Source organism: Cydia strobilella, chromosome 3 (genome assembly GCF_947568885.1).
Source record: "Cydia strobilella chromosome 3, ilCydStro3.1, whole genome shotgun sequence".
In the NCBI taxonomy this organism is placed as follows: domain Eukaryota; kingdom Metazoa; phylum Arthropoda; class Insecta; order Lepidoptera; family Tortricidae; genus Cydia; species Cydia strobilella.
In genome coordinates, this window is record NC_086043.1 from 13062475 (window position 1) to 13075949 (window position 13475).

A 13475-nucleotide genomic window follows, 5' to 3' on the forward strand; every position below is an offset into this window, starting at 1 on the left:
TTAAGAAAATAAAAACTTAAAAATACGTAAACATATTACAAACTTAATTAAATGATAATACTAGAAATAAAAATAATGTGAAAATAAACTTAAAACTACTTACGTAAAAGGACCTTCTAAATTTTGCCCCCTAAGCAAGGTGCCCATCACGCAGGCGGCATTCCCGCGCTGGATTGCTATGGCCAATCTTTGAGCGAGAAAGCCGCCCGCGCGAGGGTCACCAGACCTGTGGCCTCCCTTAGGCGTTTGCTGAGCGCCTTGTGGAACCCCCGCGCCTCCCTCACCCCACGGGCCTAGTGTCTCGACGCCAAAAGCTACAAACTCGTAGTGTGCGCTGAGACAACTATATTTACAGGATTGCATTTAGGACTTGATCTTAGAGCCGCACTGAAAAATTGTGCGGGCAAAACCAGGCCTTAAATAAAATAGGTACAAATTGGCAATGGGCTTTAATACTGGTAAATGAACCTATTAAAAACAGTACAGTAAAATATTATTGTTTAAAGCGCGGCAGTAGGTAAAATAAACGTTTTCACAGGTAAAATGGACTTTTGCGCACTGTTCTCTAAGAAGCCTTTACGAACAAGTGAGGTATAAAACTAATAAAAATCAAATTACTATTCTTTGAAAAAAACCTTCCTTCATTAATAAAATAACGTAGGAACGGTGAACAAACGCTATTTATGTCGTCAAGTACGATTTTTTCGTTTTTGTACGATAAGCAATTAAAATTTGGTTGTAAATGGATTTGTTATAAATACAATTTCCATTCTGAGTTAACTCCCCATTCCATAAATAACGATACTTTTACCTAAATGGTTAATTGAAAGTACCCTCAGGAAATGCTATAAAAATTATACTTATAGTATGTTTAAAAAAAAACACATGTATTTTACTTTCCTCGTATTCGAAATGAAAAGTAGTGTTTAACTCGGGTGAAAGGCATCATTTCAGCCTCTGACTATTACCTTGGTTAACAATCTACTATTGTGTGTAATGTTATTTGTAGTTATGTATAATAGTGATATTATTTAACGATGTTAATGATAGTTTATTTTTCGATTAGTAATAAATGTTTTTAAATTGTGTATTGCCCGACATTTATATAAATTCAAAGTTATTTAGGTACCTACCCAGTGGCGGATTAGCCACGTGGCAAAAGTAGCAAATGCCACCTGGCCCCGCGCACCTACGCATTTAGGCCGTAAAAAACCCAAGTTTCACTTCGTCCGACAAAATTAACACAATCCATTGGCCCCATATTACTTACTTTACTCTTTGGGCCCCATGATAGAATTTGCTACAGGACCTACCTACTTGACGATTATAATATAAATTCGTATAGATTAGCCTAGAGTAATTTATATTGTAGTATTATGAAACTAATAAATCTAAATTTATCATATGAAAGTACGGAACTCTCCATTCTGCGTAGTCGGTTTTTACGGGTTTTTAATTGGTAACAAGTACACTTTATGACCATTCCTCGTCTACATTTTACCGCTAAGGTCTATATAAATACTAGTTGTTCAGTTTTGTTTTATCAGTCGTTCGCTAGACAACGATTAGAACCATAAAAAATCAAAATGTCACCATACTTAAAATTATTATTTTATTTGTCGGGTATAAGTTTTGCTGTCAGTTTTGGTATGTACATTATTAATATTATTATCATCAATATTTCACATATGACTAGCGTATTATACGCGCCTATAAACTCGGTTTTGAAAGCGCGTTTAGTAGGCGTGTCCAACGGCCCGATTCGAACTTTAAGATACGTCAAATAATACGTCTAGATACGATATGGATTAGATATGTCAGTGTAAAAAGTGACGTTTTTGTTTGAAGAATATAATCGGGCCGCAAATGTAGCGAAATATATAGCGCGCGTGCAAGCGCGTAACGCCGAAACACCGTATACGCCCTAACTATGCAACACCATATTTGGCAACTTTTACGGAACTATACATAAACCTGAAATATGGTAAAAGTTACAGTGTAAAGGATGACTCACGCTAGACCGGGCCGGGGCCGGGCCGGAGCTTCGGGCGCTTCGGTTTCTATGAAAAGCACCACGTGATCACTGATCAGCCGTCAAAGAAAATGACATGTCGGACGCCTCGGCCCGGGCCCGGCCCGGTCTAGCGTGAGTCATCCTTTAGGGTGGATAAAATGTTATGTTACTTACGAAGGAATCCGGAAAAGGCTTGCTAGACTTATAATTAAAATTGATTAACCATACTATTTCCGGACCGTCACATTAAAGTTACAGACTTTGGGTATGTGTCATTTAGTTTTGAAGTTGAATTTTCTGTTGAACTAATATAAAATAATATGTAAGCACTAACTAACTAAAACAAACAACACATGTAATTAAGGCTAAGCTTAGTTAAAATAATCTCAAAATATAGAGATTGTAACTGAGTTCATTCTGTATCTTGTTAACCAAATATGTACCTCTTTACCTTCAGAAATTGATCACAGCAATCCTGATGTCGTCGAACATTATAGTAACTCTCAGGTAAGGCTATACAGGGAAAAATCTGTTATATCGGACCAGGTTGTGTACCTAGAGGGCAAAAATGAAAGTTATGAGGATGGAAAAAACTAAAAATTATAAAATCTATATTTTTTGAAATGCTATAAATTCTGCTGTGCATGATTCTTTTTTACCAAGCTCATAATTGAATTGCAAAAAAAATGTAAGTACATAGTTAAGGACCTGTAATGATATAGTCAAAAGTTAATTGATTCCATTGTGTTACGACATTTAAGCCATTTCTATTTATGTTATATATGCAGCACGAAAGTGTGTTACTCGTGTAGATGGCGACACCGTTTAAACAATTTTACCACATATCAGTGAAAGAATGGGTCAAAGTCATAATAGCGTTCTAAAAATAAAAAAAAATCATTTATCCATATTATTATTCACAACGGCGGGACTTAATTTTTTACCTCCGACGTTTTGAGGACGGCTTATTTTACGCGACTAACCCCTGGAGCGCCCCAGTTTCACAGTAGTATGGAATTCCTATACTAACTAGGGCGCTCCACGGATTAAGTCCCGCCGCTGTGAATTAAAATGATTAAAAATCGTGAAAGTTTAAATCCCCAAAATTTACTGTGACTACAAAATGTACTATGACAATAAGCCTCTATACACTCTATTCTCTTTGCTATGTAAAACAGTCCTATCTTAGCTCTACTAAATATCAATATGTAGGGACCTTCAGGGGCTCAGTGATAGAAATAATCCAAGACATCCGATATCAGTTTAATTCTGTGCACCTGATACATTATTTAGATTTCTCTATATTTTCAGATAGTAAAAACTGAAAAAGTTGATCTGAGAGTGTATTACGATTGTTGGTGCGGTGGCTGCGTCTACTTTCATATAAAACAGCTTGACCCAACTTATAAGAAAATGGAATCTTACATAGATCTCAAAACTTATCCTTATGGATTAACTTCGGTAAGCTCCATTAATTTAAACAGATTTTTCCTTTCCACGTCATTAAATTGGTGGATTTACTTTTGTGTTGTTTCCTAGGAAATCTAGGACGTAGTCTAAGTGACAATAGTGGCACAATTTGTTAGAAGAAATGTTGTATCATGTTCTACTAGCATGTTTACGTAGGTGATGGCCCATCATGGAAATGGTTTATACTTAATTAAAAAAAAAATGAATTTTGGTTTAAATATCATAAAATCAGTAAGTTATTTTCGCCCTGGAGGGTAATTTTAGAATTTTGAGCGCTCGATTTCGTCACTCGATAATCTGTGGAAAACGGCGAAATGCTAATTTTTGAAATACGAGCGATAGATATTGGGAATCGAGTGGTATTGACCACTCGTTTTCAATTCTTTTAGTAGAATTTAAATGCCTAGTAGTGGAGATAGTATTGAAGGGAGCCACACGAAATCGAGCGCTCGAAATTCAAAAATTGGCCCCCTGGACATGACCATGGCAATGAGTGACAAAAAAAATTGTCAGACCATCAGGCAGAACAGCGTAAACATTCCGGTTCGAATCCCGTAGAGTCTGCTATGCGCTGAGCAATTAAGCATATTTAAGTTCCGACCAGTAGGGTAGTATAATGTAAAATAATTTTGACCAGAATATGATAAATAGCATAATCAACAACAATGTCAATGTCGAGGCGGTGTTCCGTATGTTTTCTGGTCTCAGACCAGACTAAACTTACGGGCAGTTGCTTATTATAATTTTTTTCAAACACAGAGGTACAAAAATCATGGGAAGGTTTCTTTTGCCTGCCCGCATGGCCCAAATGAGTGTTACGGGAACAAGCTGCACGCATGCGCTATCGACATACTGAAGAACGTCTCCCAGTCAGAATTCTACAACTCCTGCATGATGAATGCTACTTGGGGAGGCAAAGGCTCAACTGATAAAGACGCTATCAATGTAAGTATGGACATGGAGGAATAAGTAAGCCTAGAGTGTTCACTCCATACATAGATAAAAACACATTTATTTAATGAGTTTTAAGCGAGCTTATTTATGATGAAATTTAAGCTTAGTAAGTAAGTATTAAGTTATAAGCAAGTTTTACCATATCTTCCATACGACTTATTATTATTAACACATGCACTGCCAGCGACTCGCTAGGCGGGTTCTGTGTGCCTAGGCGTTTTTCGCACCATACGGGTTGCCTTGTGTTGTCGGTTACACTCGTAGCGTACTTAGCACGCGGTGGCACTGAATGTGTTAAGTAAGAAAAACAATGTATGGAGTGAGCACTCTGCTTACTTATTTCTCTATGGTAGGGGTTTGAAATCAAGCTCGAAAAGAAAAAAAAACAATAGAAACAATTTTAATTTGGGTTTGATCGTGCCATACGGGGACAAATTATTTAGAACTTGAGCTTGGATCTAGATACTTTATGAATTATGATTTATTGTGGTTTATGTGCGCAGTGTGTCAGGTTATTTCCTGAGATTTCTCATTCCTTATCCTGTTGGCCGTATTTATTTTCAGTACAATGACAATTAAATCTGTTTTTCAGTGCGGAAAATTAATGAAAATAGACTCGAAGCCTATCATTGAGTGTGCTAATAGTGAAAGAGGCGATGCTCTACTGGAATATTACGGTATAGAAACTGACAAGGTGACAAACCCAAGGAATAAGTACATGCCTTTTATATTGATGAACGGAAAGGAGTACAGTACAGACAAGGATCTAATGAAGACAATCTGCCAAACATTGGCTAACCCGCCACCACAGTGCAAATAATATTTTTAAGTTACTGAAAATTGTTTATATTATGTGTCCATTTCAAATAAAAACCTTATCGTGTTGAACAATATTTTCATTCGTTTCTAAATTTAAATATTAGGTAGTATTTTAAGATCGCCTTTGCTTTAGTCACTTTTTATTTTATATAAATATGAAATCTATTTCAATTCCTTTGAATTTTGAGATCGATTGAAAGAAACATCATGTAGGTATTTAAAAATAATTCCAAAAAAATGTTGATGCTACATGCTACATTTTTTATCAATTACACCTAGTCTCTTCAGTCCATAGTAAAGTTTGTTAATTTATTTCTGTTAAGTATCTACTGTCGTTTATCGTTAACGGGTAAACTGTCATAGTAACTACATATTTACCACTAGATGGCCTTTTACGCTTCCAACGAGAGGATGTCCATTGAACACATTCAGTGCCAACGAGTGTAGCCGATAACACGAGGCAACCCGTATGTAGCGAATAACGCCTAGGCACAGAGAACCTGCCTACCGAGTCGCTGCCACTGAATGTGTTAAAGTCCATTTGCCTAGTGAGGTCAAAAGTTAACAATTCCTAATGATAGCTAAAACACATAATGATAGCTTGGTTGTGTTAGATTATGAAATTATGATATATGAGCTGTTATTTTAAAAGTGGTGCAGTTGCCCACCCACCCACTGAATGCCATTAGTTTAACGTAACTCGACACAAAATAATTATCGTTTTAATCGAAATCTTATGAAATATTACACCTAATATAATTGGTTCTATAGAACTATTATACCATGGAACAAAATTCACATGGCAAAATTTTATTTTTAAATTATTCCATGGAACTGACAAGGTACAAGCAAAAAGCGAATAAATAACAATCAATACACTTTTCCGAGCTGCTATTAGTGTGGTAAAAATATATCGGGATAGGACAAATGTCAAAATCTCGAGAAGAAACCTGAAATTCCATATAGTGTATATATGTTATTTAGAGATCTCGTTTCCATGTCCGGACCATTTCACGTTTGAGGACCTCGAGCTACCGCCGCCTTCTTGGAAAAAGTGTCTCTTCCGTAAGAAATTCGCTATTCACTCTAAATTAACGCACTGTATGAAAGTATGATGCAGAGCAAGGGATGTTATTACATACAAATCAAATTTCAGGTTTCTTCTCGATATTTTGACACTTTGTGAATCCCCATCCCCACTGATACTACTGCAATACTACTGTCAAATCGTAAGTTATTTTCATAGAGGATTTAAAAAAATTGAAAGCCTGATTCTCACAGATCCTAATTTTTTGGGCTCTTATAACTCAGAATCACTGGCATATTCAATCCTGACGCAAAAAGTCTCACAAATTTGTTAGAAATTTTAGTTTCCACTACGAAACGCACATACAAGTGAATAACACGTACATTTTTGTCACACTAAAACATGACGTAATGGAAGGAACATTTGGGGACATCTTTTTTTTAATGATGGAGATGGAGAATGCTGACGATTCTGAGTAAAATTATGAGCCCAAGAATCAGGTTTACAGTTTTTTTTTAAACGCTCTATTATAACCTACGTAGTATTAGTACCTACGTAATTTTATGGGACATCTAGGAAACGTAATTACTATTTTTTTCCAAGATGGAACAAAGTGAGACAGAATAGTTTTATATTGTTCTATGCGTCACTGGCAAGTACTAAAGCTAAGGTAAAAAGTAAGTATGTAATTAAATAGAATGGGAATAAAGATGCTGTTTTCTACCATGACGTCATTGTTCTATGAAACCGGTTACGCTTACGGTACCTTCTGATATAGTTGGTCAAGCAAATATTGTCAGTAGAAAGGCGACAAATTTAAAAAATGTAGGCGCGAAGGGTTATCGTCCCATAGAAAATTTGAATTTCGCGCCGTTTTCTACTGACACGATTTGCTTGACCAACTATATGTATTATCTTAATAAACTATATCCATTTTGCATAAACCTTACAATGTCATAGACACATGATTTGCTATAGCTTGGTAACGTTAGTATATGTTTTCATATTTTTTTCAATATAGTGTTACCATTGTCCCGGTCTGCACTACTAACTTAAAAGTGCAAGCATTATCAGTCGTATGTCACTCGCGCGCAAGTCAACGGTCAGACGGTACTCTGCATTCGTTCATAATGTTATCATATTCCAAGTGCTTGTTTTGTTTGTTGGCTATTAGCACCGTAGATAGTGTTGGTATGTATTGTGAATTTACAGCTTGATATAACTACACACGTGTACCTATATGTACCTATGTTAAATTTGCAATAAAAAAACTCTACTCACACACATTGATTATGAAATGACCATACCATATGACATACAATTTTGGTGTTTTGTATTCGTTACTAATGTTTGTGTGTTATAATTTCATATAGCTACATGGAATCAAGTTTTGATATTGAAAGCCTTTTTGAGGGAGGATATGTCGAGTCGAGCCGTACCTACAATTATAACTAATACCTAATACATTAAGTGAATACTTATTATCAAAAATATTTGATTATTAGTTTTGTTTGTGACAAGTAGACCTAAGTATGTAGTGTTAGTCAAGAGGATTAAGGTATGGTGGGTGTCCACTTTCTGGAAAATCAGGGAGTCAGGGAAAAGTCAGGACCGGAAATGATGGTTATGGAAAGTCAGGGAATTTCAAGAGAGGTCAGAGAAAAATGAGAAAAATTTGAAGGCATAAGTAGGTAATAAAACTGGATCGTATTATCTGTTATGCGAATATCGCGGCATTTGGTGTCGCTTTTAACCACTTGCTCATGTTCAAGCTTTGCTCACAATTTTTGTAGGTAATTTGTGTTATTGCCATTTATCGTGTTTGCTTGACTGGACAGATGGGTGGTGATTTTAACACATACAAAATATTTTCCTTTCGAACTATCCAACTTCGATGTGGCACGACGTTTGGTCTTGCGGTCGGACTATCGCCGGTTAGGGCGGTTAGACTCACATTAGTAAGTACATTACGATACAAATGCGAAAATTTGAAAATTCGCAACGAGTTAAATTAAAAAAGGACCGAAGGGAAAATCTTAACTTTTATAAAAATGATAATCTTAACTTTTATACAAATTTTCGTTACCGTAAACAGTTTAGAAAAGATATTTGTTTTTAATGATCTTTAATTATTATTATTTTACTCCGTAATTCCGCCGTACTATATCGCGATTCCAACACAACACGATTAATTAAACAAGTCTTTATTCTTAGATTTAAAATCACGATCTAATTCCATTAGGCCAGGAAATAAATGCCCAAAAAAAGGTATAGAGGGAAATGCTAGAAACACAATTTTTAACTTCGTAGCGTTAGGAGATGAACATATCAAAAGTCCCCGGCCGTAACCCTGGTGCTGGGGGGAGAGGGGGGTTTGAAGGTTCCATTTTTCGGTTTTTCGATTATATCTCGGAAACTATGCGTCTGAGCGACTTGGTCACATACAAAATGAAAAGAGATTTCATTTGTTACAAGTTTTATTCAGTCAAGTTTTCGATATCTTGCATAGTTTTTGAGATATCCGCTCTTGAAGGTTTATTTAGGGCTCTCATTTTTATCTTGATTATCTACATCAGTGAAGCTGCTAGGCCGGGTATGGGATCGTTTTCGTATAAATCGGGGGTGCTGAATTCATTTATGGTATCAACATTGACACCATTCCTAAGTAAAAACAAAATTTTAAAAAATGATTTTTTATAACTCCTCTTTACGCTTAAACCGCCGAACCGTCACCGTTAACCGTTGTCACATTTGAAAATCGACCCGGATGTATGTTTTAAACACTAATTTTACTTTTAAATCCGAATAAAATATTTCGGGCATCCGTAAGTGACGACTCTGAAGGAATATTTTAAATCGTAATACCTCCAGGATTCCACGGAATTATATAGTGATATTAATTCTGTATATAAAGACATGTTCAATCAATCCATTTGTGTTGGAATCGCGATCTACAACGGCGGAATTACTAAGTAAAAAAAAATTCAAGATCATAAAAAACAATATACCTTCTAATTTACGGTTTAGTAACGAAAATTTGTATAAAAAATTAAGATTATCATTTACAATACTTGTGTTGTGTATTAACACAAAATAAAATAGGCCGCTTAGTTTTATGACAATTAATTCTTTTTCAATACATAGTATAAAACAAAGTCGCTTTCCGCTGTCTGTCCGTCCGTCTGTCCCTATGTATGCATAGATCTTTAAAACTACGCAACAGATTTTGATGCGGTTTTTTAAATAGATAGAGAGATTCAAGAGGAAGGTTTATGTGTATAATTTGTAAGGTGTTGTGTAAATTAGTTGAACTACCCGTGCGAAGCCGGGGCGGGTCGCTAGTCTGATAATATAAAAACTAGGTAGAAAGTTTTGCCAAGCCGGAGTTCTTGTGAGCTACCTTAAATGATTAGAATATGCATTTTTCAAATAAAAACTGAATAAGACAATATGAGGGTTCGGTAGAAAGCATTAAGCCTAAAAGCCCGGTACTATTAACCACTATATAAATAATACCTAAATCGGAGCGCAAGGTAATAGGCCGAACCAAACCCCCCAGCCTATCTATGGTGGTTGCTTATTGTGTGCTTGTTTGCCACCGACTTATAGTAAAAAAAATTCATAAAACATATTCATATTGTACGAAAAACAAGTTTCAATGTAAGCATTTTTGGTCAGGGAAATTTGAAAAAATGGTCATGGAAAGTCGGAAAAGTCAGAAATTTTTTTTTCTCTATTTGTAGTGAACACCCTGGGCGGGTCGGTTGCACCAAACTGCCAGTCACCATTAAAGGATGACTCACGTTAGACCGGGCCGTGTCCGGGCCGGAGCTTCCGGCGCTTCGTTTTCTATGGAAAGCATCACGTGATCACCTGTCATGTCAGAAAAGTAAGCGCCGGAAGCTCCGGCCCGGACACGGTCCGGTCTAACGTGAGTCATCGTTAAAACGTTCGCTATATGTTATTGTTTGGAAAGTATGATTGCCGTTGATCAGTCCACCAATAAGTGAGGGTGCAACTAGTCCTTATAATATTTAAAAAAGTGTTTACAAAATAGGTACTAAGAAATAGATGAAGATTTAATATCTAGATTGATTACTTTTAGAAATCTACTCACACTATCCGGATCTCAAAGCCCTTGAACAATATTATCACTATCAGGTAAGCCCATTTATTCCATAAAATTATTAGTATTTTCACAACTTACCTAATAATTAAAAACGTTATTACTAGTGGCTAAATAGGTACCTAAAGATTGTCTAAGCCAAATTACATATCGTCAGGTGACAACCAGAACTCACTAATTAAGTACTAAGTTAAGAGCCATAAGTGAACCGTGCTAGTACCAAAATAAGGTACATTTTTGTTTAGTTATTGTTTTGAAATAAGTCAGTTTTGGTTGTCACCTGACGATATAATTATGTGTTTAGTTTAATAGGGAATATTACGCGAAACTCTGCGTAGGTGGCGCCACTACCACAATCTGAGGGTCTATCGCAAAACAAGAAATCAAAATTACGTTATCTAACATCTCTGTCACTCTTGCCTATTCGAGGGATAAAGAGGCAGATAGCGTAATTTCGGATCCGCGTTTCTCGGTATTAGATCCTCTGTAAACAAACCGCCTTGACGCATCAATGTCATATTTCATTATCTCTGAAAACTTGTCAAAAACCTGTTAAAGGTACAGTATGTATGTTATTCTATGGTTTACTAAAAAGGCTAGTGCTGCACTCTGGTAGCAGAACATTGCAGTAATATCCCCTATAGCTTAATTTGTATGTCATGTTTCTTTTGATATTGGTGAGCAATAAAGAATATTAAAGATTTGTATTGTATTGTGTTTTCAGACAATAAATGGAGAAAAAGTTGAACTGCAGGTGTATTACGAATGCCTATGCCCTGACTGCACATCATTTCATCTAGGCCCTTTAGACGACGTATACAAGAAAATCGGATCTTACATAGATCTCAAATTATATCCGTATGGAAATGCCAAGGTTGGTCATCATTTACTAATCATTTAATCAACTTACTAATTGCGATTTTATTTATTTATTTATCTTGATCATATGTATGTTATATGTATGCGATTTACTTTTATATACGTATACACGAATAAATAGCATTATAAGTTATACATACTACGTTATTTTCTACTCGTTGTGATAGGTACCAATATACCTACTGTATAGTAGCGTTGTAAATAAAATAAGTTGTTTTCATCACACTAGACTAGGCTAGTGTAAGCCCATGCTACTTGGTTCTGTCGATGTTTCAAATGTTCGATAGAAAATTGAATTGGAAACTAAAATTTCAGAGAACAGAAGAAAATGGGAGAACCATAATAACCTGCCAGCACGGACCAGCCGAGTGTTACGGGAACAAGTTACATGCATGCGCCATCGACATACTGAAGGACATCAGTAAAGCAGAGTTCTACAACTCCTGTATGATGAACGGGACGTGGGGAGGCAGAGGATCCACTGATATGGACGCTACTAATGTAAGTAAACTACCAAAACAATTAGGTCTAGGAGGATATAACCAAACGGAGCCGCCACGTCTGTAATTTGCTGTACAAAAAAGTCTGCCAATTTTTGCGGGGGAGGGGAACGTCAAAATAGCCATGTCAGATAATCGTCAGTCCATACATTGTGTATGACCATTGGCCGACTATTTTCGAAAGAGGGGAATGCCTGTTAATGATTACCCCGTTTGGTTATATCCTCCTAGAAATAGGTATACCTTTTTACATGAATCAAAATCGATTTTATCGATTCAGGGATTTAAGCTGTAAAAAGGTAACAGTCAGGAGCTTACCAAATCACGTGTGCTAAAAGTACTCATAACTTAAGTGTGGTTGCTAGTTTAGTTTCCTAATTTTCTTATTGACAGAATAATCGCATAATAGGATTGCGTTATATTAATGTCAATATATTTGGTTACAGTGTGGACAGTCAATGGTAATCAATTCAAAGCCGATCATCGCATGCGCTAAAAGTAAACGAGGTGAAGATCTTCTGGAATATTACGGACAAGAAACAGATAGGCTGATAAACAAACAATACGTGCCCTGGGTACTGATAAACGGAGAGCTGTTTGACACCGATGACGATTTGATGAAGAAAATCTGTGAAACTTTGAGCAATTCGCCACCTCCGTGTGCAGAATTAAGGGATTAAACCTCCTTTTTACATCTTTCAATCATTTTTTCATTACAATCATACAGTTCATAATACCATAGAGTATTTGTTACTCTATACGTATAATACCTATCGCGTCGATCTTGTTTGATGGCACCATCATTCCAGTATCTAAACAAGTGAAAGATCTCGGCCTTGTTTTAGATCCAAGCCTTACCTGGAATTACCAAATCTCAGAAGTTAGTCGGAAAGTCTGTTGGACGCTGCGTAATCTCTACAAATTTAAGAATTTTCTCCCAGTAGGTACCAAAAACCTCCTAGTGCAGGCTCTAGTTTTGCCAGTCATTGACTATGCGGACGTATGCATGACTAATATCTCGCAGGAGTACGTCAGAAAACTTGACCGTCTCATTAATAATGGCATACGTTTTATTTTCGGCCTTCGCAAATACGACCATGTTTCTTTCTATCGACGTCAGCTCAACTGGCTTTCCATCCGTCGGCGTAGGTCCCTTAGAATCCTGAGTATATTATTTTCCATCTTGTTCGAGCCTTCTACACCAGGATATCTTAAATGTAAATTCACTTTTGTCGCCCCCCGTCCAGGCTGTGAACTGCGTTCCTCCCGCTCACTCAAACTCTCCATCCCTTCTCACCGTACTGGTTTTATGTCCAACTCTTTCACCGTTGAGGCAATCCGTCTCTGGAATTCCCTCCCTCTCTCGATTCGACAAGCCCCAAGCAAGCCTGTTTTTAAGCGTCTACTCCGCAAGCATCTTCTGTCAGAAGAATTTAAATAATGTTCTCCATCTTGTATGTACTAATATGTATTAGTTTATCTTTTGCATATCATATAAGTATTAGTATTTAATCATAATTTTGTTAGTTTACGTTATTATGTTTATATATATATACATATTTGATTTTTTTTTATTATTTAAGAGTAAAACTAAAAGTAACTAAGAATAACAACTTATAAATAAATAAATAAATTAAAAAACAAAACTACTCTTAATTAAAAAACATCTAAATAAGGCCCCCGCGG

The 13475-nt window shown here is 36.2% G+C and overlaps 2 protein-coding genes across 2 annotated transcripts; both read left to right on the forward strand.

Annotated features, from left to right (window-relative positions):
- Positions 1–1544: 1544 nt before the first annotated feature.
- On the forward strand, positions 1545–5331 carry LOC134756286 (gamma-interferon-inducible-lysosomal thiol reductase-like). Its single transcript, XM_063693120.1, has 5 exons — positions 1545–1647; positions 2472–2521; positions 3326–3475; positions 4244–4429; positions 5031–5331. The coding sequence occupies exons 1-5, from the start codon at positions 1587–1589 to the stop codon at positions 5256–5258; spliced, it is 675 nt and encodes a 224-aa protein (XP_063549190.1). The 5' UTR covers positions 1545–1586; the 3' UTR covers positions 5259–5331.
- A 1996-nt stretch (positions 5332–7327) lies between these two features.
- LOC134756288 (gamma-interferon-inducible lysosomal thiol reductase-like) lies at positions 7328–12486 on the forward strand. Its single transcript, XM_063693121.1, has 5 exons — positions 7328–7475; positions 10390–10445; positions 11135–11284; positions 11605–11790; positions 12236–12486. Exons 1-5 carry the CDS (start codon positions 7415–7417, stop codon positions 12467–12469), a joined length of 687 nt encoding a protein of 228 aa, XP_063549191.1. The 5' UTR covers positions 7328–7414; the 3' UTR covers positions 12470–12486.
- Positions 12487–13475: the final 989 nt, after the last annotated feature.

Coding starts and splice junctions, on each gene's coding strand:
- LOC134756286 (XM_063693120.1), top strand. CDS start 1,587: ATGTCACCATACTTAAAATTATTATTTTATTTGTCGGGTATAAGTTTT. Junction 1,648..2,471: donor AAGTTTTGCTGTCAGTTTTG/GTATGTACATTA, acceptor CTTTACCTTCAG/AAATTGATCACAGCAATCCT. Junction 3,476..4,243: donor ATCCTTATGGATTAACTTCG/GTAAGCTCCATT, acceptor TTTCAAACACAG/AGGTACAAAAATCATGGGAA.
- LOC134756288 (XM_063693121.1), top strand. CDS start 7,415: ATGTTATCATATTCCAAGTGCTTGTTTTGTTTGTTGGCTATTAGCACC. Junction 7,476..10,389: donor TAGCACCGTAGATAGTGTTG/GTATGTATTGTG, acceptor GATTACTTTTAG/AAATCTACTCACACTATCCG. Junction 10,446..11,134: donor AACAATATTATCACTATCAG/GTAAGCCCATTT, acceptor TTGTGTTTTCAG/ACAATAAATGGAGAAAAAGT.